Source organism: Salvia hispanica, chromosome 5, assembly GCF_023119035.1.
Source record: "Salvia hispanica cultivar TCC Black 2014 chromosome 5, UniMelb_Shisp_WGS_1.0, whole genome shotgun sequence".
Taxonomy (NCBI): domain Eukaryota; kingdom Viridiplantae; phylum Streptophyta; class Magnoliopsida; order Lamiales; family Lamiaceae; genus Salvia; species Salvia hispanica.
This window is the reverse complement of record NC_062969.1, coordinates 6,503,158-6,524,118: the sequence shown is the minus strand read 5'-3', so window position 1 is coordinate 6,524,118 and position 20,961 is coordinate 6,503,158. Positions and strand designations below refer to the sequence as shown.

The following is a 20,961-nucleotide window of genomic DNA, read 5'->3' as shown; positions in this document are numbered from 1 at the left end:
AAATGACAAATTGTATGTAAAATCATGAATTTTTAAAATAGTTTTATTTTGCCAATGAACTTTAAATATTGCATAAAATGTTATGTAATTTATCGGGCGGTGTATATTTTCCATCCAACCCAATCCGATAGATTTTCGACACAAACTTATCCTATTGGCGTGCCGAATGCATAACTTGGCAACTTCATTTGGCATGAGTTTTTTGTGAATGGATAATGAAGAAAAAAAAATATGAAACTTTGTAATTTAATAGTGGTATTTTCTACTCAAACATTGGTAGATTGACCATACAATACAACTACATAATTTAAATAACAATTTGTCCTATAAACAAAAACTAAAATTTTTGTGGGTTTAATAATGTCAAATATCCAAAATTTGTGTAATTTTGTAAATTCCACCCCAATATTTGAATTTTTTATACCTTGTATCATATTTATCCAACTAATCCATTCTATATAATCTTTTCAACCTTCAGCAATTTGATCATAAAATTTCACGCCAACATTTGAATCATGAAATGACGTAGAAGATATGATTTATTCCAAAAAAAGTACTACAAATGTTTAAAAAATGAGGATAAATTTTATAAATTCAAAAGATTAAAGATAGAACTGAAATAATTAATTGATAGATTCAAATAACTATGATGAATTTGATAAAAGTGACTAAAAATAGAATGAATTTTATGATCTACCCTTGTTGCTAGAGCGCAATCAATTACAGCTCCTCTCACATCTTCACAAATTACTAAAATTGAAGAAATGGCATTAGTGATTACAAATAAGCAGAAGAGCCAAGAAGCACAATCCCCAGGGCCAAACTAAATAATTTAATAAACAAAGACAAATAGACAATAATTGATAATTAGAAGTTAGAACTTATATTGCACCAACAAAAGACATATACACAAACCCATTGCACCTACTAGGCAAAATCTTAACAATACATATGTTTTGTGCCCAAACCTTCACTAATTAACATTTTATATACTACTACGTGCGATCAATAGGATCATACACAAATAACATATCCTAATTCCAAGATCCTTAAGAGAGTCACCTACCGTGGAGATACACCTAAACGAATGGACTAACATGATGAGTTATTATGCTCGTCATTGCTGGCAAGCTCTGGTTCACTGGGCGGAACAATCCTTTTACGCAACAGTGTCTCAATGACCGGGTACTTCCTTTTCCTTCCACCTCTTGGCCTTGACCGGATTTGCTCATCAGATTCTTCAAAATTTCCCTAAACACAAACAGATCATAATCCAGAGATAAGGTATTGTCTAATGCTGCTGTCAAATTGGCTTATGATGAAGATTATTAATTGGCTCGAGAAGCAAGAGCTCTTACACGAGTATAGATGTGGCACCCAGTTTGTTCGTGCCTGTTCCTCACGTGTTTGAATGCAAATCTCTCGTGACAACCGGGCATGCCACAGACAAATGGTTTTAGTTCCAGGTGCACAGCCTTTATATGTTGATTGAGATTTGATGTCTGTACAAGAGAAGGGAGTGAGACATGTTTAATCTTGATGAAATTATTTTGTTCACAAGATGAGCTCAAGGAAGAGGGGCACATTACAAGTAGATGGGTTTTGGAAGGGAAGGGGCTTACATTTGAAAATGTTAGCATGCAGCCCTTGAAACTACATTTGATCCTCTCCAAGGAAGGCCCTTCTTCATGCGTGCGCATGTGACGCTTGATGTTTTTCTTTAGCTGCTTTGTGCCGCATTGATCACACATAATGTATTGATGGCAAGACCGAATATGCTCCTTGAGGCACCGCTCATTGGAAAAGTATTTCATACAGTCCGGTTCTGCGCAGAACGCCTCAACCGAATCCAGCTTAACTGCATTAAACCCAAACATAACAAATGAATAACATATGTTACCATCAAAATATAACTTGATTGCGTAGGAATCAAAACAACAGTAACTTACCATGAGAATCCTCATGCTGTTTCAATTTCGAGAGATATTTAAAGACCTTCCCACACCCGTGCTCCGAGCAGACATGTTGCTTAACTTCAGCAGAAGCAGATTCATCATGGAATTCCTTGACATGCCTTGTCAGATTACCCTGTAACGTAAAATTCTTCTTGCAGCCCTCAAAAGTACATTCAAACAGTTTTCCTTCATGCTGAAGCATGTGTCTGGTCAAGTGATCTTTCCTTCTGTAACTGGAGTGGCAATCGTCCAACGGGCAAATAAAAGGCCTCTGCAACGAAACATAATTATTATCAGAAGATAATCGTGCAGAACTTTCATAGAAGCTTTCAATATAAGGGTTTTTGATCTACTCCAACCCAGTAACAAAAGAATCCCCAAACCTCACAGAATAGCAAGCGTGACTGAGGCACACTTGATGGAGCTTCGCAGGCAGTCCCCTGCCTGGTACTGATCCATTCAAGGTAACATTTTCTGCCTCTCGCATTTTGGAGTTCTTTTATTTGGGATCCAATGCTTCACACTCAGAGTTCTGCCATACTTCAATCTGCAAAACGTTATTTTTTTAGTGGTCCAGATACACAGAAGCACATAGACAAAGCAAACCTTCTAAGATTGCACATAAATTAAGAAAAGAGATTGTTCTTAAATCCTCTATCCTCCAGTAACACAATCGATAGAAATAGATTAACTTGCAACAATCTTTATCAAAACATAATTCAACAACACAACATATAATACATGTGAAGGTATACTAATTATATACAGAAGTCAATTGAAAAACTGACCTCAAGCGAATGGCTCTGCATATGCTGCTTCAGAAGGGCAGGCTTCCGAAAGCTCACACCACAGTGTTCGCACACATTCAGTTTCTCGCCATGCTCCTTTTCTTCGTTCAGCCCCTTCTTACTTTCTTCCTGCAATTCACAAAATCCCTCATCAATTAACAGAATTTGACTGTAAATTGCTTAATTGCATAACAGTAATTCTACTCAGATCTTAAAAACACATGAATGAAATAAAAAACACATAACCAATCACACACCTCGTGGTGAGTACGGATGTGAGCGGCGATCAGGGTTTTCTTCGACCGGCAAATTCCGCAGAAGTCGCAGTGGTATCTCCTGATGTCTCGGAAGATTGCATCGCGCGCTTTATCTACTTCCCCACCGCCATCGAAACACAGTTTAGCTGTAGACTATGACAAGGGCGAGCTAAAAGAAGAGAGAGTTAGGGTTGAATATATAGGAAACGAGAGGGGTAATTTTGGAAGAGAGTTCTTTTCAGACAATCGAACCCTCAAATACTGTATTATTACGTTTGACCCCTCTGAAAGCCGGAATTCGTATATCAGACCCTCAAATACACACTGCGAATACCGGCGGGAACTAAACAAAAAATCGCTATAAACCCTACTCTCTCTGTCTCTCTCTCTCTCATCAGTCACGCCAACACTACACCTCTTGACGCGATGCCTTCTTTTCCTCAGCCAGGCACGGTCACCATTTGCGAAATCAACAGGGAACTAGGTAACAATTTCTCATCGAAGCCCACTGTATCTCATTTTTGCAAACTTCAATTATAATGATTTCGGTTCCGCATTGGTTCTCAAATTTTGCTTAATTTCCACGCAGTTACGGCAGACCACCTGGGAGATGATCAAGCCAATGATACCTACTCTAAAATACTCGTACTCCATTCTAATCGTTCTTTGCTTAATCTTTTTTGTTGTGTACTAGTGGTTTTCAGGGCTGTGATACTTAGTTGTTAATAATTTGATGTATACGGCCCATTGATTGGTATAATTGCAGGGGAATATATTCAGTCCGATCCAATTCGAATCAGAGAGTTTGTTGGGGGTGGGGACTGAGCAGGAAACGGTTGAACGGAGGAAGGGTAATTCGGTACTAGAGGCTCTGTTCAGTGGCTCCCTCAGGCCTCTTTTGCAGCCTGCCGATGTAATTATCATCGTAGATTTGCATTTTTTGTGCATACATCTGCTTGCTTTCTGGCACTAATATGCATGCTATAGCTATTTATAGTTATCGAGAGGAGGGCAGTGGTTAGATGCAATAAGTGTTAATACTTCTGCTATCTATTTTTACTTTCAGGTAAACCTCTTAAATGGCATTGATCTTCACAGTGTAAGTTGGCACAACCACAAACAGATTTTAGCATTTGTTTCTTCACATCATCAGGTGATGATCTGTGACTACAATGATTCTGGTAAGTGCTGTGAAATTTCTTGATGGTGATTTTTGGTTGCTCCTCTGGTACTTAAATTGTCGTTGCATTTTGATCCTATCATAAGTGATGTCTTTTCTCCTTACTTTTGTCATCTACCAGATGGAAAGGTTCCTTGCGTCTTGTCCCATGAATCCCAAAAGGATGTAAAAATTCTTGAGTGGAGACCAAATGGAGGGAAAACCCTTTCTGTTGCATGCAAGTGAGTCCCACAAAAATAATCTGTTTAATCTATATTTTGTTTATTCATTTTAATTTTGCTGTTTAGTTAAAATCTGTTACTTGGTTTTGTTGTTGTGGTTTATTATTATAGGGGTGGAATTTGCATTTGGGCTGCTTCTTCTCCCGGTAATGTTCCATCTGTAAGATCTGGGGTGACTTCGAACCCACTTTCAAGGGGCTCTGTGACACGATGGACTCTGGTAGATTTCCTTCAGAGTTCTGATTCTGAACAGATTACTGCACTTTCATGGAGTCCTGATGGAAGATATCCATGAGAACTATATGCAACTGTCTATTTGTTGGTTGAAATTTCTGTTAAATATTGTTCACTTACTCTGACTCATTCTGACCCAATTTGTTAGCTGAACTTTTGTTGTCTGTCATTCTCTCTTCTCAAGGGAAAAGATTATATGAATCCAACATTCTGCATATTCCTTGACTTAGTTTTACATATTTAGCTTCAGCTTCATATGAGAGTTCATCGTTCACCATTTGGGATGTTTCACTAGGTACATGTCATCTTATCAATCTCTATTACAAAACAATCTGCAGAATGCAAAAGTTTTGAAAGCATCATAAACTATAGTTATAGACTTCATGCATGCTTATATCATTCTTCTTATGTCTGATTTCTTCCTTTCAACGACAGGTCTGGGCACTCCTATTCGAAGGGGCCTAGGAGGCATATCATTGTTAAAGTGGTCTCCATCAGGAGATTATTTCTTTTCTGCAAAATTGTACTGTGATTTACCATTTGCCATCTAAATTGATTTGCATTGTTATTTAGTTCTTGAAGATACACCTACCAACAAATAACGATTTGGTGTTGCCTTTTATGATGCAGTGATGGAACATTTTATCTCTGGGAGACAAACACATGGACATCGGAACCATGGTCCTCAAAGAATGGGTTTGTCACGGTTCGTGGATAATCTGTTATCTAAATTAGTGATATTTATCAGTTTTGTTATATATTCTCAGAATCCATGTTTTAGTCTTGCCTGCCCCTTACCTCCCCCTTTAAACATCTTTTATGGAATGTCTTGTCTTGTACTCAGGTGACTGACGTTCAAAGTCTCGTAAATGCAAAAAGTTATTTACATGCTCTGCATTTATAATAGATGCTCATATTCTTATTGGTGGACGAATTCAGCAAGTAAATTCTTGTTTTGTTTCATCTAATTGTTGGTGATAGGGAGCAACATGGGATCCAGATGGCTGTATGGTACTTCTTTCTTTCTCAGAATCCGCATCATTAGGTTCCATTCACTTTACATCCAAACCTCCGTCCCTAGGTATGCATTCTGTAACATATCCTGTAATTGATCTATTTTGTCATTGTTTGTCCTACTATTCAGATTGAATGAAATTGCTATTTGTGTGGATTCTTAATTAGATATCAGCACCAGACAATGGTTGTTCAGTTCTCATGCATATCTGTGATTATGTTGTGATGTTAGTAACTTACTACTATCTCTTAAGATAAATGCATATAAGCGTTTGCATAAATTTTTTTATTTGGAGTGTCACCAATGCAAACAGATAATGAAGGAACTTCCAGACTGCTCTTAGTTCCTTAATTTGAAGATCCTTCTTTTTGGTATTATAAATCTGTGGACATTTTTTGACTGACATGCTTTTGGTCGTTGTTGGGTAGCTTATCTAACTTTCCAAGATATACTTTGAGATGACATTTTTATCATATTTGATCTAATGTCTCAGTATTTTTGAAATGGTATTTGTTTGTGTATATATTACTTTTTTCTGAGACCTTTGACTTTTAACCTCGTTTTGATTTTCAGATGCACATCTTATACCAGTTGAATTGCCAGAGATAAAATTATTGACCGACAGGTACAGAAATCTTTTAACTTAGCTGTATATACTTGCCATGTTCTCTGGTTATCAGGCGACAAGCAGTTTAGATCAGCTTTTAAACAAAATCATTTTTTTCCTAATACTGAAATAATGCTTCAAGGAATTTGGCTTTACATGCATATTGATACTCGAAGGCCATGCAATCACTAAATTTGATTGATTGTTTACTAACGTTATGCCATTATTCTGCAGCCAGGTCATTGAGAAGATAGCATGGGATGCTTCAGGAGAGAGATTGGCGGTGTCATATAAAGATGGTGATGAGCAATACATCGGGCTTGTTGCGGTATTTGATGTTAAAAGAACTCCCTTAATTTCAACATCGTTGGTGTAAGTTGAAATTTGGATTTTATGATTCTCTTATCTCTTTTCTAGTTCCTTTTTATTAAGTATATATTTAGGTTCGTTTTCTTCATTGCTCAAAAAACCAAAAGTTTAAACATGTTATGATGGCTGCAGTAGATTTCTGTTTCAAACTTTCTGGATGCTTGTATTTTGTTCCTAAACATACTCTTTCGTGTATTTTGGCCAATCCAGTGGGTTCATCCGAGGTCCTGGGGACAATCCAAAGCCAGTGGCATTTTCATTCTACGACAAATTTAAACAAGGACCATTGTTTTCTGTGGTTCGTCATTTGCCTTCACCTTCATCTTTTTCTGCATTTAGCGTGTTATGTATTGTGCTATTTTTAGATTGTAAGGTTTATGTGAACGTATTATATTGATGAGCATGCTTGTACAAGCTATACAAACTGCATAATGTTGTAGAAGTGTATATTAGAGCTTATGTGTCATTGAATCTAAACAAAAAACACAGAGTTGCTTTTATTCCAGTGGGGGGTAAGGGGTTAAGCTGCACTATCTTAATTCCACCACATGAAACCATCTCAATTAAATATCTTTATCGTGCAGTGCTGGAGCAGTGGATTTTGCTGCACCTACCCTCTTATATTCCGTTCAAATAATCTACCATAGTTGAGGTTTGAGTTTGTTTGCCCTTCTTAATATGATTTCCAGCTATAGTATATCTGTTCATCTTAAAAGATGATCGGCGTATGAATTTAATGCTATTGCAAAGAGGAAATCTGATTCATCTATCACTTCAACTTTTGATCCAAACTGTAGAGATGAACCCAAGAAGTCAAAATGTAAATTACCAGAACTTAGTGGCTGTGACCAAGCAAAAATATGGTTAGTATATCTATTTAAAATTGATGATTTTTGTTGCTCCAGCCTTTCCTGTACAAGTTCTGAAGTGCGGTTTCTGATTTCAGGTTATGCAGAGATTGCATGCAGCGGTCTTGTCAGTTCATCACCAAGGAACTGAAGTGAACAATCTATGAACTTGATGGGACTTTTCGGAGAGATGCTATATTTTCTGTGACACTGTTAATTAAAAAATACACCCATTTAAGGGTACTAAGTTTTGTTGTAAACTGATGTGATCAACTACGTTCTGAATTTGTGTAAAACTAAGTTCTTATTGCAAGTCCCCTTTCATGCGCTTTAATACAACATTCAGTAATCATGTTATGAATTGCTACTTGTCATCGCCATCATCTTTTATCTTCCATATCCTGATCCAGATTGGCCAGATATTCAGAGTCTTAAAATCTCAAATAACTCGTGACTCATAGACACCATTAGATCCTGCATCTTGAATAACATGTGATTTTCGCAGCAAGTCAATTGAAATGAAAGAATATGGAGGTATAACAAATGTCATTTTGTTGCTGGCATTTTTGAGTGCGTTTATAACTGGCGAAACCTGCATAAATAAGAGTCCATTGAGACGACGACAACATGAGTTTGTTGAATGTTGAAGGTTCACAGTTATGCATCAAGAATTTAGATTTTTTTTACCTTTTTGGGTTCTTTGAACGAATTTTCGTCCTTCACATTAGTAGATGTTAGCGTAGTCAATGTAGAGCCGGCTGATTCTATAGACCTGTTGTCCAATCCCTCGACAGAAAGCTTCAGATTCACTCTGTTGCCTCCAAAGTTCACAACCTGAACAAGGTCTCACGTGCAAGACGAATAAAATACGAGATGAAATATCATTATCTCAATTTTTAGTGCGGGAAACTGCTGTTACCTTTACTCTGATGTAGCTCCTGCCGCTGTCTGCATCAGTCCATGAAATGGCAGATGCGGTGAGGGAGGAGGAAGGCGATTGCAGCGTGGAATCAAGAAGGGTGGCGCCATTTGATGCCTTGAACAAGTGCTGCATCCAGTAGGTAGGCGTGCCATAGACCTTTGAAGAGTCGAAAACTATTGCATCTGGATTGAACCTCTGATCGTTGACATTCACAAACAACGGCGCACTGCTGGCCATCTCAACAGCGTCACTGCAAAAGAAAGACAGATGCACACGTCTTAATCAGTTGAGACTAGCAGGCAGAGACGGGCAAAGAAGACTTGTGTCAGTACCTGTTTCTCTCTAGTCCTATGAGAAAACCGGCCTCAGCTAGTGCTTTCAGCATATTTCCCCTGCCAGCCTCGCCTCCTGTGACAGCGTATTCGCTCACAAAAGCCTGAAATATGGTTGAGAACACGGGTGAGAAACCTTTGCAGATAACGAATCAGATAGTTAAGAGACGCCTCAAACACCTTTGGTCCGTTTCTTGAGGTGTGATCGAAGTTGTGAGCCATCGAAAACATGGAGTTTGCATTTGTGTAGACCTTCACCATGGGTCAAAAAAAGGATCAGATTACTGTATAAAGGTTATCATTACAGTGATTGAATTTTTCCTCACATGATAATCATACAAATCTGCTGGATGGTCCAACACTGCAGCTGAAGCATCACAGTTTGTGATGATCTTGATATCTGGATAGGCCTCTTTTATTGCATTGTAAAACTTCATGTAGCTCCCTAACACGTTGCAGCATAATAAGAATCTAAACGCAATGATGTATGAATGTGGGCTAGAGCTGTAGCAGGCATACCGCGATAATTCTTTTTCCAACAGTCCTGATTTCCAGCAGCAACGTACTGCAGATCAAAAGGCTCAGGATGGCCCATTGCTGCCCGGGCAGAGCCCATTGTGGAAGACGCGTCTCCTCTAGCAAACTCAATCGCGTCAAGAGTATCCTGCACAGAAGATATGCCTAAATGGTTGAACTAGGAAAAACTTCAAACGATGTTTGTTTGGTAAGACTCTTACTTGCACAAAGGGCATAAGGAGTGAATTGTCAACTTGTTCATTTCTGCTAATTCCTATGTTGACTACCCAAATAGGCGACGTGCCTAAATCCTCAGCAAGCTGTGGAGTTATACACATACATCAGATGTTCCATCAAATGAGAGAGAGAGAGGGGGAGGGAGGAAGGAAGTACTTGTAAGTACTCAAAATAACCAAGTCCGTCATCGGTCCAGTACTGCCAAACATCATTGAAATGACCCGGTCTCTCTTCCCATGCGCCTATAGTTTCTCTCCATCTAAATGCGTTCATCAGTCTGCCTCCTTCGACATACGAGCCGCCTTTCAGGAAAATACACCAAAGTCACACTCTCTTGTAGTTGAATTCTATGAACAGTGGAAATTGGATATCTGTACACATCAAGTACCCGGAAATCTGATAAATCCCGGCTTCAAAGCAGCAAGCATGTTGAAAAGATCTTGTCGAAATCCATGTCCCTGAAAATGGAAGATATGGACAACAATCTCAGTCACAGAAAACTTCAGTTTTATATCATTTTAAATTACATAAAGAAATGTGAAATCACTCCCACATTGTGAGTGTCCAAAGGTAGTGCTGAGACTTGATCAAGCCATATTGTTGAGCTTTTTGATGTTGTCAGCTGCAGTCTTGAATTAGCATCTGATCCATATGCTTCCAACACCATCTCCATCTTCTTCCACTCTGCAACGTCGTCATCCCTGCACAAGCAGATCAGAGCAAAGATACTAATGCTGATGTATGTACTCAAAATCAGCAAAATATCAATTACTCTTTCTTACTTTATATCATATGTAGCTAGCTTCTGCTCCTTTGAGCCAATGAATGACACAGACATTTCAATCGGTTGCAACGAACGGACATAGAACGCCACTCTATACCTCTTTCCTTTCTCAATATTCTACAATAAAACATAAAGAGGAGATCAGACAGTATGTCACAATCTTGATCAGAAAATGTTTGCTGATTGCTTTGATGAAGAAATTTTTTTGTCTTACCATTCCCCAATAACCCGGATTATAGACTCCAACTCCTCCTGTTGGACAGATGTTATCACCATCAACGTCACAGAGCACCTCCATTTGAAGAGCCACCTTATTTTTGTCGAAGCAGGATGATCTGTCCGTAGATACTAGAATAGATGTTTCGTTGCCAATGATGGTCCATGGACTGATGTTTGAAGGAGTATTTGGACCTCCGGCTTCAAAACCTGCAAACATAGATCAGTTTTCTGTGACTACTATACAATCTTGTTCTCTCAATAAAACCTCTTCGTTATGATCAACTGACCTCGGTTGCTGACAAGCTCTGCCCAAAGCCCACCGGCCCCGGAATGGTTGATCTCCTACACAGCATCCTCAAACAGTTAAAACAAAAGATGCTTGCTCGACTACACTTCCCATTCATTCGCAATAACTCATTTTCTAATATACACATTTGCGTGAACATAAAAGATAGATTTGGTTCCATTTGGGCAAGTTGAGTACTTCTCTAAGCATAGAAAGAAAAAAGTTAAATCCTTCTGTTGAAATACAATAAAAAAAATTGACCTCAAATGCCAGTCCAAACATCCTCTCAGGAATCTTCTTTGCAGGACTCTGGGAAGCATTAAGAGACAACGATGCTGTCTGCGTTGCATCGGCTACAACTCCATGAGGCTGAAGGTAATAAGTGATGATGACCATGAGAGAGAAAGCCAGCACTACACAAGCTGCATATTTTGGCTCCATATCTCTTGCTCGATGGATTCTTAGGCCTAGTAAAACCTGCAACGATGCAATGCGTTACAAAAAAAACAATGTCTTGTTCTGCTGAATTTTCTGTTGGAACATCAAACAGCATAAAAAGCAGAAGCACTTAAGCAGAATAGCTACACAAGACAACACCATTTTCATCAACAAAAACAGAGAATCTAAGGCAACATTCCCTATTCATACTGAGACTAGAGTCTAAAACGGTTATAGTAATAATTAATTTAAATAGAAAAACTCTCTTTTCATAGCCATAATATCTTGTAAAGAGATCATACATGTTCATAACAAGAAAGTAGGCAAATGAGCGTTGACTTTTTCAGTGTGAAAAATGTGTAACAACAGAGAGGAAATCAAGAATCAAGAATCTGAGCAGAAAAGGCCCATGATAAGAAAAACTTCAGATTTTTTTGCTTCATAAGATGGGATCACTCCAAATTACCTGATTGTTCCGAAAAATTAAATCTTGATTTGTGGGTTCTGTTTATGGAGTAGAAAACTCTATCAAAAAGGAAATATCATTTCGGTTATAACTGTTTCCTCAGAAATTTCTGTGTTTTCCAGTGTGTGTTTGTGTGTTTTTTGATCGTTAAGAATGTACTAAGTGGCAGCTTGATCTTAGTTTTTTTTTTTTTTTTTAATTCCTCATCTTAGTTATCGTTGCCAGCAATAGTTTGGAAACAATTACTTGAAAGTTTCTTTTTTGGTCCCACTTATCATTTTGCTCAACAGTGATTGCTTCTTGTACCAACACAACTTATCCATATTTACTCAATGCTAATCCTAGTTTATGATTTTATTTTTATTTTTTGATAAAGAAAAGCAGGCCTAGTTTATGATTTTAGAATATTTATAAAGGACAATCTACAAGAATTTTGCCAGGTCATCAATCATATCACATATATACATTTTTAATCAAATTTGAATACTTCCTTCGTCCCATAAAAATAGGAACATATTTCTTTTCCATTTGTCTCATAAAAAAAGTTTATTTTCATTTATGGAAAGTTCTCCCCGATTCTTTACCTTTATATATCAATTTATTTACAACTTATATCACTAGGACTACCATCAAACACTAAGAATAATGAAGGTCCTAATATACACTAACACTATTTTAATTACTTTTCTCATCCTCTCTCTTACTTTAGCAATTAAACATTAATTTTTGTGTCGTCCCAAATGTCTTTATTTTTATGGGACGAATGAAGTATGATTTACAACTTGCAATTTATTTACAACTTATATCACTAGAGCTACCATCAAACACTAAGAATAATGTAGGTCTTAATATACACTAACACTATTTTAATTACTTTCTCATCCTTTCTCTTATTTTATCAATTAAATATTAATTTTTGTGTCATCCCAAATATCTCTATTTTTATTGAAGGGATGAAGCATGATTTACTATTTCTAGGGATGAAGCATGATTTACTATTTCTTTCATATTAAAATGTGAATTCAGCCATATATAAATGAATGTAGTTCACTACAACAATCGCTCTAGAATGCAATTCAAATGCCAAATTTCATAATTTTATTAGTAAAAGTGGTTAGTTGCGAAATACTAATAACGATTTGAAGCTATTATTAATTTGGTCACCCGAAAAAAGTTATCAATAGACTCAATCCACTACTAAAATTTATATTGCTATTTATGGTAATATATTCAGAGCAAATTATAGAATTCATATCAAATAAATTCAAAATTACTTCATTCAAGAGATTTAGACATCCCATGTATTTATTGGACTTAATATCTTATTTTCAATATAATTCATTAATGTACGAATTTCATTTACAACCATAAATTATGTCAAATGTAGGTAATTCACTAAGAAAAAATCGCTCTTTATTAGCTGACAATTCAATTGTCAAATTTCATAATTTTATTGATAAAATTAGTTAGTTGCGAATTAATTCTATGCCGTTATTAATTTTCTTGCCACGAAAGAATTAGCAACATACTCAATCATTTAGTAAAATTTTATTGTTAGTTATAGTAATATATTCAAAGCAAATCATAAGATTCATACCGAATAAATCCAAAATTACTTTGTTCAAGAGAGTCGGGCAACCCATGTATAATTTGGACTTTCAATATTCGATTTTCAATATAATTCATTAATGTACGAATTTCGTTTACAACCCTAAATCTATATAAATGCATATACTTAGTTCACTATAAAAAAAATCGTTGTTTATTATCAGACATTTCGACTGCCAAATTTCATAATTTCGCTAGTAAAAATGATAAGTTGCGAATTAATTCGATGCCGTTATTAATTTTGTAGCCGAAAAAAGTTCGCTGACGGACTCAATCCACTACTAAAATTGTTATTGTTATTTTTGTAATATATTCAGAGCAAATCATAATATTCGAACTGAATAAATTCAAAATTACTTAAGAGAGTCAGAAAATCCATGTACTTATTCAGCTTTTAATATTCGAATTTCAATATAATTCATTAATGTATGGACACGAGTTATATTTATTAATTTATTAGTAAAAGTTATGAGTTTAATACTACAAACGATATTTAACATAATGCTACTCCTGTTACATAATTTTTTAGACGTTATTATGTCAATTACTAAGTGAATATATGCAGGCACTACAAGAATTTTCTTTGAGAAAATATTTCACATATTATTGTTACAATTTCACTGGAAATACTTCTAAATTCAGAATACAAATAAAAAGAAAAAAAAAACACGAAAAGGAATCATTAATTTGCCGGAGCAAGGAGACACGGGAATATAAATAACGCTATTATCACATTAAATAGGAAAAAACGAAATAGAAAACACACTGAAAAAAAGCTACTCTCCATCTTCAGGTGAATTTTCCCTTTCAAGATTCAAGATTTTCTTTCTCTTTTTTGTATTTTAACCGAAGAATTAGATCTTGGGTTTTGGTTGAAACGCAAAAAAATCGTTTTTTTAGAAACAGAGGTGTTAATTTCTCCTTTTTCTACAAGTTTTTGTTCCATCCGCAGATGTCAGTGTAACTTTTTTGTTTTGTATTTGGCATAAAGATCACATTTTTTTGCAGCTGTGCATGTTTATTGCTGCGTTGATTCACCAAATCTTGCTAATTTTGTTAACGGGTTTTCAAGGGTTTATGTCAAATTTAGGGATTTACTGTTCACTTCGTTTGAATTTGATTTTTCAAGTCTAATTTCTGATTCATTGCTTATGCATGATGCAGGAAGCCGGTTCTCGCTGCAGTAAACTTCTGTAGTGGTGACCATTCTGAGATATGGATCCTTTATGGCAACTCATTTGTTAATTTTATTTATTGTTAGTTTTCTGCAAAATCTCTGTGTCGAACAACGGTGTTGTAGGTTTGTGCTAAATTATTAGGTTAGTAGCTGAAAGATTTCATCTTGATTAGATGGAACAAGGTTTTAACTCTGATCCAAATGCCCCTTCTGCGCCAATTGATAAGTCTAGGGTATATGATGTGAAGCCTTTAAGAAGCCTTGTCCCGGTTTTCCCGAACACTCCAGGCATGTCTTCGATTTCAAACCCTAATCCAACTCCTTTTGTGTGTGTTCCGCCTTCTGGTCCTTTCCCTGCTGGAGTCCAACCATTTTACCCGTTTATGGTTTCAAATGGATCTCAGACTCGAAACCATTCAGCCAATGCTGGTTTTAATGGTGGTATACCAGATCCAGTTCCATTGAACTCGTTTAGGACTCCACAGGCGAATGGAGGGAGTAGTCGGGCTAAGAGGGCCGCCTATAAAACTCCTGGTTCAGCATCTGTGGTTATCGAGGATGATGGATATAGTGATGCACAGGATCAAAGTGACCAATATGTGAGTGGATTTGGCACAAACGTTGGTGATGCAGATGATGCTAGCAATTCGGGTAAGAAAAGAAGGGGCCGTCCGAAGAGGAAAGGAGTTGGGAATGGGCCAGAGATTGATGTTGAATCAGTTGCTAATAACATCTTAACCTTGTTTAAGCTTAAAGATTTTGATGAGGGTAGAAAAGCTAATGGTGACAAGGATACAACGGCAACTGTGCTATTGGTCTACGACCTGATCCGGAGAACGCTTACTCAACTCGAGGAAGCAAGTGATAATGCTGGAGGTGCCCGACGTCCAGACCTCAAGTCTTCGAATCTTATGATGACCAAAGGAGTGCGGACAAACAACCTGAAGAGGACTGGCCATGTACCTGGGGTTGATGTTGGAGATATCTTTTTCTTCAGAATGGAGCTCTGCTTGGTGGGTGTACATGCTCCGAGCATGGCCGGGATAGATTATATGAGTGTCAAGGTCACCGGAAGCGAAGACCCTGTAGCCGTCAGCATAGTTTCTTCCGGAGGTTACGATGATGATGATGGGGATGATACTAATGTGTTGATCTACAGTGGTCAGGGTGGAGTTCAGAGGAGAGATGGCCAAATGTTCGATCAGAAACTCGAGAGGGGAAATCTTGCCCTAGAAAAGAGTCTGCATCGTGGTAATGATGTTAGAGTTATAAGGGGTATCAAGGATGCTAGTAATGCACCGGGTAAGATTTATGTGTATGACGGTGTTTACAAGATTATTGAGTCGTGGGCTGAAAAGAATAAGTCTGGTTTAAACGTGTTTAAGTATAAGTTGATAAGGCAACCGGGGCAGCCTGAAGCTTACTCACTGTGGAAATCGATTCAGCAGTGGAGGGATGGGACTGCTGCTCGGCCCGGCCTTATTATCCCAGACCTAACTTCTGGTGTTGAGACTCAGCCTGTGGCTCTTGTAAACGACTCTGATGGGGAGAAAGGACCTGCTCATTTCACCTATGTCGCTAGTCTGAAATACTCTCAACCTTTTCCGGCATCCAAACCATTTTCGGGTTGTCGTTGCTTAGGCGGATGCCAACCGGGCGATAGCAGTTGTCCTTGTAACCAGAGAAATGAAGGCCTGCTTCCCTATTCGTCTGCAGGAGTTCTTTTAACTACTAAACCAGTGATACATGAGTGTGGTCAGTCTTGTCAGTCTCCTCCAAACTGTCGAAATCGTATATCTCAGGCAGGTGTAAAATTTCGTCTGGAGGTTTTCAAGACGAAGAACCGGGGTTGGGGTCTTAGGTCGTGGGACCCTATTCGTTCAGGGAGTTTTATCTGCGAGTATGCTGGGGACATTGTCAAGGTTACTGCAAGCGATTTTGAGAATGCAAATGATGACAGTTACATCTTTGATGCTGGTCGCTACTATGAGCCACTGGAACGCGTTTATGACTCTAGTAGCGCCAAGAAGGCCCCTTTCCCTCTTGTTATAAGTGCAAAAAGCAACGGGAATGTGTCCCGTTTCATGAACCATAGCTGTTCCCCTAATGTGTTCTGGCAGCCAGTTCTGCGGGAAAGTGACAGTGGAATTTGTCTCCACATTGCTTTCTTTGCCATACACCACATTCCTCCAATGCAGGAGCTGGTGTACGACTATGGGATACCCGCAGAAGCAGACAGAGGGAGGAAGAAGTGCTTGTGCGGATCAGTCAAGTGCAGAGGTCACTTCTATTGACCATCTCCTGTGGTGGCCGAGAATCTCTCGGTGCTTGATGCTTTGAAATAAAGGTTAGCTATGGTGATTACCCTTATTTTTACCTTAGTAAATGCATTTCATTACTGGTGACATCTATGCTTTCTGTATGCACTTCCCATCGTCTACGTGCTTAGAACTTGCATAAATCAAGAAAAAATGGGTGTCAGCCAGGGCCACCCCTTAATTTTTTCAGTTATTGCCAATGCTTATTATGCCTCAGAAATATACAACACCTTAAACAAGCTACACAACACACATGTTCTTAAAAGTGTGATTGTTTTGTCCATTTGATATGATTTTGAACGAATCCTACATGCTCGTTTGGCTGCCATTTCTAATAAGCACGTGACTCGGTGATGAATCAAGCAGTGTTTAGACTAATGTAATGCCTGTAATGATTTATAGGTTATGGTGCAAGCTTGAAGAAAAGTGAAAATTTTCCCATGCGGCTTTCCTCCGACTCCCGTCTCTCTCTCACTGTGGAAGAAGATGGCAGGAAGGAGGTGGGCCTCTCAAGGTGTATTATCAGCATCTGCAGATATGCAGCTGGACTGGTTGTGTTGTAGAATCTCTTAGTTTGCTTTCCTATGTTGTAGGATTCTGCAGTTAGGCAGACTTGTTGGAATTTTATTAACTCTTATTTTCTAGCTACCCTTATGTTCAGAAATATTTATGGCTGTTTTTGCTCTTGTTGGATGTTTACCAAGACTCAAGAGTTGGATATTTGGTTGTTTTGGATTTTGCAGTATTTAGGGCACTAGGAATCCATTTGGTTTCCATTATTGCTCCTCAATAGATGCTATGTTTATTATTATCTCTTGTTTGCTTCCTCTTTTCTTAAAAACCTGGTCGGTGACAATGTATTTCGGTCTATTTTCACAATGCCAAGGTTACATTTTTCTCATGATTATCAATCTCACTTTTACCCTTACCTCTATTGTGTTGTTCGACTGTCATGACTTATTATAATGTGATTATCCATCTATGATTAAGTCGCGTAATTATTTTAGTTGGATGTGGTGACTATGCTTGATTATCATAAGACTATCGATCTAGGATTTAGTTGCGGGATTCAATCTTATGAATCAAATATGATACATATTCAATCATGCAATATAATTTTGCCAACTAAATTGCTAAAGTCTATCTTGCTTTTCTTATATTTTATTTCTATATTATTATGATTAATGGTATTTTAAATGTATGGGTGATTTTGGCCACAGTTGAGTTGATCCACAAAACCAACCGTTCCAACTTCCAACAATAGTCTGTACGTAAAGATCAAAAGGGCAAAACATTGTCGGAAAATGTTTTGCTTTTGCAAAAGAGAATGTAGAACAGGCAGCTAGGGAGCCTGCTTATAGAGGAATAAACACACAATTGTTTGTTTCTTCCTCTACCCACAACCTCCTTCCACAAAATCTTGTTTTTTGTTCTTTTTCATCAAAACAAAAACCCAGAAAATAAAAAAAAATTAAAAAAGAAAACAAAAAACAAAAAAAAAAAAAAGGAAAATTTTGTGTTATTTGTGTGAATAGGGAGGGATGAGAAATCAAGATTTTGTTGCTGCGCCCCCAAAATGGATGGGGCCTCCAACCCTGACGAAGAAGAGGCTTTATCAAGTTTGGAAGGGTAGAAATGTAATCAAGATAGACACATTTCCTATCTCTATGTTCATTTATCTGAAATGTTTTGTCATGTAGTCTTAGTGTATGAAGAAATGCGTCAACATTTGAGGGAAATCATTAGAAAAAAAGGATCACAAACAATAGAGAATTTCATTCTTTTCTTATTGTCTATGACTTAAATTTAGTTCTGCTCCATAAATCAACTCACATTTGATTACTGAACTAGTCTCTTTTACAGAATGCATCATCCACATAGTATCTGCATTCATTACAAATTCACAAAACTGCAAAAACAAATAATTTAAGTTTCTTCTGTTTAATTTTTGCAGATTTTTTGTTGTGGTGGGAGATTGATCTTAGGCCCTGACATGCGGTCAGCCCTGCTAACTACCATCATCATAGGGGGGCCTGCATTAGCATTCTGTAGCAAGATGTATCTGAAAATTCCGACACGAGACTTGTCTTCCGGTCATGCTGTGTCGATTGTGGGACTTGTCCTAACACTTTTGGTGTGTAGAAACAATTATTCCAGTAGTGTTGTTGAATGAGGATGCCTTAACTTGTGTATCGTTGCAGGATTTGATCTTTCTCTTCATCACATCTACGAGAAATCCCGGGATAATTCCTAGGAACACGAAGCCACCTATATCAGATAACGCGTCATTAAGCTCCTTCCCATCCATAGAGTGGATTGCTGATGTGAATCCAGAAGTGAAACTGCCAAGAACAAAGGATGTCGTTGTCAATGGCCACACGGTTAAGGTCAAGTACTGCGATACTTGCTTGTTGTACCGTCCACCACGCGCATCACATTGCTCGACTTGCAACAATTGCATCCAGAGGTTCGACCACCATTGCCCCTGGCTGAACCAGTGCATTGGAGCTGTAAGCACAATCTCTTTAATCTTATTCGTGAACGGTCTGAAACTTCATGCTCGTGTAAATTTTGTTGGTGCAGAGGAACTACGGAACATTCATCTTGTTCATAACAACTTCAACAATCTTGTGCTTATATGTCTTCACATTCTCTTTCTTGGACCTCTTCAAAAAATCCGGTTGGACGTGGCGCCTGTTTTCAAACGACGTGATGTTGGTTTCCCTCATCGTCTACAGCTTCATCGCAGTCTGGTTCGTTGGAGGGCTCAGCGTCTTCCATTACTACCTCATCTTCACCAATCAGGTTAGCCACTTGATATGTTTACTACAAGTTGAAACATCTCAAAATACTAACACATGTTTCTAGTAATTTTCAGACAACATATGAGAATTTCCGAAGCCTGTATGGCAAGAAGGAGAATCCATACAACATAGGAGCGATCAAGAATGTAGAGGAGATCCTCTTCTCCAAGACGACGCCATCTCTTGTGAATTTCCGGGAATGGGTGACCGAGGACGAAGGTACGTTTGCAGAATCTGTGACCAAGAGATACGGTGGCAACATCAACGGACAGATAGACGTAGAGCAAAGCTTTTACTGCAAGGATGGGAAACCGCTCCCAAAATTTGTGGACATATTTGAGGAGAATCCCAAGGTGGACAGAGGAGGTAAGTCAGCAACTGATAATTTCTTCCTTCCCTTCGACGAAGATCAAAGAACGGGCGCCTCCGATGATGAGATCTCGCAAAGAACATCAATGGCTGTATCTCAAAGAATGATGTAAAATTTGAAAATCCATTTTTCATCTCCTATTTTTTGGATTGATGTAGTCTTTGTAGATGTGATACAATGATGTGCTCATGAAAAAAAGGAGATGGTTGCGTTCTAACTTCTAAGGGGGTTCGTGTTTCTAATCTCGCATTTTATTTCATCATTTTTACAACTTTAGTTGGTGACTACTACTCCTAATGACCTTGTTGGAATGTCTGAGAGCTCTAAGTTGATTCTATTTGTTCATATTAGTACTAGTAGTATGCATGAATATGATAACTTTTATTCGATACCACAGTATATTCTTCATTTCTATTTTCTTGGTATACTCAATTAATTTATCTTAATAACTAAGTGAGTCTGTGTTAGGTTGGTCCAAATGAAACCCCCAACAGAAAACAAAAGGCAATGGCCCCACATGTGCAGATTTAGTAAACAATAACTAATCATTTTTGTAGGACAATATTAAGAAAAGCATTTAGGTCCAATGCTTGTTGATTGTGTTGATTCAATCTACACAATTTCTTATTGCACACAACTACCTCGAGTCACTTCAAAAGTGGCAAATGATTTTTTCTCTTTTTGTAATCAAATATGGAAAATATTAGAACACTTGCAATAAGAAAACATAGATTACTTCATAAGACCAATATCACATTTAGTCCTAGCACGTTGCGACTAAAACATTGCTGTTAGTATAATTCTAAATTAAAATAAGCATTAAGGCATATATTTTGATATATTACATATCTGTAAATGTCCATCTAAAATTGCAGGCAAAAAAGTGTTGTGCCTGCACGTATCATCAACCACCAACTGTAATAAAAATTTAAATTGATTTTAATTTGGTAGCACAAAAAATAAAACGATTATAATTTTGTCCTATTTTTTTGAAAATCTAAAGAGAACAA

The 20,961-nt window shown here is 37.6% G+C and overlaps 5 protein-coding genes across 8 annotated transcripts; 3 read left to right on the top strand and 2 right to left on the bottom strand.

The window, feature by feature from the left end:
* Nucleotides 1-860: 860 nt before the first annotated feature.
* LOC125190407 (transcription factor IIIA-like) lies at nt 861-3,157 on the bottom strand. 3 transcript variants are annotated; one of them, XM_048087715.1, is made up of 7 exons: nt 3,001-3,011; nt 2,744-2,872; nt 2,344-2,502; nt 1,950-2,226; nt 1,590-1,858; nt 1,359-1,502; nt 861-1,251 (listed from the first exon to the last, which is right to left on the bottom strand). In XM_048087715.1, exons 3-7 carry the CDS (start codon nt 2,440-2,442, stop codon nt 1,093-1,095), a joined length of 948 nt encoding a protein of 315 aa, XP_047943672.1. In that variant the 5' UTR covers nt 2,443-2,502; nt 2,744-2,872; nt 3,001-3,011; the 3' UTR covers nt 861-1,092. The 3 variants fall into 3 exon arrangements, with proteins under 3 accessions (XP_047943672.1, XP_047943675.1, XP_047943674.1); XM_048087718.1 differs by lacking the exon at nt 2,344-2,502 and having other exon boundaries at nt 3,001-3,157; XM_048087717.1 differs by lacking the exon at nt 3,001-3,011 and having other exon boundaries at nt 1,623-1,858.
* Nucleotides 3,158-3,324: 167 nt separating this feature from the next.
* LOC125190403 (aladin) lies at nt 3,325-7,813 on the top strand. Of its 2 annotated transcripts, XR_007170908.1 has the most exons (16): nt 3,325-3,484; nt 3,590-3,645; nt 3,767-3,913; nt 4,067-4,181; nt 4,302-4,401; nt 4,513-4,686; nt 4,872-4,930; nt 5,071-5,158; nt 5,266-5,341; nt 5,617-5,716; nt 6,224-6,275; nt 6,492-6,629; nt 6,837-6,924; nt 7,211-7,278; nt 7,424-7,489; nt 7,573-7,813. XR_007170908.1 is itself a non-coding variant. In XM_048087712.1 (15 exons), exons 1-14 carry the CDS (start codon nt 3,427-3,429, stop codon nt 7,271-7,273), a joined length of 1,314 nt encoding a protein of 437 aa, XP_047943669.1. In that variant the 5' UTR covers nt 3,325-3,426; the 3' UTR covers nt 7,274-7,278; nt 7,573-7,813. The 2 variants fall into 2 exon arrangements, 1 of the variants encoding a protein (XP_047943669.1); XM_048087712.1 differs by lacking the exon at nt 7,424-7,489.
* Nucleotides 7,814-7,905: 92 nt separating this feature from the next.
* Nucleotides 7,906-11,865, bottom strand: LOC125190402 (alpha-L-arabinofuranosidase 1-like). Its single transcript, XM_048087711.1, has 16 exons — nt 11,675-11,865; nt 11,032-11,247; nt 10,772-10,826; nt 10,480-10,691; nt 10,264-10,382; nt 10,035-10,182; nt 9,870-9,939; nt 9,638-9,783; nt 9,466-9,564; nt 9,248-9,392; nt 9,055-9,173; nt 8,909-8,980; nt 8,729-8,832; nt 8,394-8,646; nt 8,162-8,308; nt 7,906-8,066 (listed from the first exon to the last, which is right to left on the bottom strand). The coding sequence occupies exons 2-16, from the start codon at nt 11,209-11,211 to the stop codon at nt 7,914-7,916; spliced, it is 2,022 nt and encodes a 673-aa protein (XP_047943668.1). The 5' UTR covers nt 11,212-11,247; nt 11,675-11,865; the 3' UTR covers nt 7,906-7,913.
* Nucleotides 11,866-14,015: 2,150 nt separating this feature from the next.
* LOC125190401 (histone-lysine N-methyltransferase, H3 lysine-9 specific SUVH1-like) lies at nt 14,016-17,588 on the top strand. The gene is made up of 3 exons (XM_048087710.1): nt 14,016-14,075; nt 14,447-16,806; nt 17,180-17,588. Exon 2 carries the CDS (start codon nt 14,633-14,635, stop codon nt 16,751-16,753), a length of 2,121 nt encoding a protein of 706 aa, XP_047943667.1. The 5' UTR covers nt 14,016-14,075; nt 14,447-14,632; the 3' UTR covers nt 16,754-16,806; nt 17,180-17,588.
* A 103-nt stretch (nt 17,589-17,691) lies between these two features.
* Nucleotides 17,692-20,168, top strand: LOC125190406 (probable protein S-acyltransferase 3). The gene is made up of 5 exons (XM_048087714.1): nt 17,692-18,414; nt 18,732-18,911; nt 18,979-19,287; nt 19,361-19,582; nt 19,656-20,168. The coding sequence occupies exons 1-5, from the start codon at nt 18,319-18,321 to the stop codon at nt 20,061-20,063; spliced, it is 1,215 nt and encodes a 404-aa protein (XP_047943671.1). The 5' UTR covers nt 17,692-18,318; the 3' UTR covers nt 20,064-20,168.
* The last annotated feature ends 793 nt before the right edge of the window (nt 20,169-20,961 follow it).

Excerpts from the sequence above, each read along its gene's own strand:
- LOC125190407 (XM_048087715.1), bottom strand. The coding sequence starts at position 2,442 with ATGCGAGAGGCAGAAAATGTTACCTTGAATGGATCAGTACCAGGCAGG. Across the intron at positions 2,227-2,343 it reads TCAGTCACGCTTGCTATTCT|AGGCCTTTTATTTGCCCGTT; the intron begins GTGAGGTTTGGG and ends GTTTCGTTGCAG. Across the intron at positions 1,252-1,358 it reads GGTGCCACATCTATACTCGT|GGAAATTTTGAAGAATCTGA; the intron begins GTAAGAGCTCTT and ends GTTTGTGTTTAG.
- LOC125190403 (XM_048087712.1), top strand. The coding sequence starts at position 3,427 with ATGCCTTCTTTTCCTCAGCCAGGCACGGTCACCATTTGCGAAATCAAC. Across the intron at positions 4,182-4,301 it reads CTGTGACTACAATGATTCTG|ATGGAAAGGTTCCTTGCGTC; the intron begins GTAAGTGCTGTG and ends GTCATCTACCAG. Across the intron at positions 5,717-6,223 it reads ATCCAAACCTCCGTCCCTAG|ATGCACATCTTATACCAGTT; the intron begins GTATGCATTCTG and ends TTTGATTTTCAG.
- LOC125190402 (XM_048087711.1), bottom strand. The coding sequence starts at position 11,211 with ATGGAGCCAAAATATGCAGCTTGTGTAGTGCTGGCTTTCTCTCTCATG. Across the intron at positions 10,827-11,031 it reads TGTTTGGACTGGCATTTGAG|GAGATCAACCATTCCGGGGC; the intron begins GTCAATTTTTTT and ends GATGCTGTGTAG. Across the intron at positions 8,309-8,393 it reads GGAGCTACATCAGAGTAAAG|GTTGTGAACTTTGGAGGCAA; the intron begins GTAACAGCAGTT and ends GACCTTGTTCAG.
- LOC125190401 (XM_048087710.1), top strand. The coding sequence starts at position 14,633 with ATGGAACAAGGTTTTAACTCTGATCCAAATGCCCCTTCTGCGCCAATT.
- LOC125190406 (XM_048087714.1), top strand. The coding sequence starts at position 18,319 with ATGAGAAATCAAGATTTTGTTGCTGCGCCCCCAAAATGGATGGGGCCT. Across the intron at positions 18,912-18,978 it reads GACTTGTCCTAACACTTTTG|GATTTGATCTTTCTCTTCAT; the intron begins GTGTGTAGAAAC and ends GTATCGTTGCAG. Across the intron at positions 19,583-19,655 it reads ACCTCATCTTCACCAATCAG|ACAACATATGAGAATTTCCG; the intron begins GTTAGCCACTTG and ends AGTAATTTTCAG.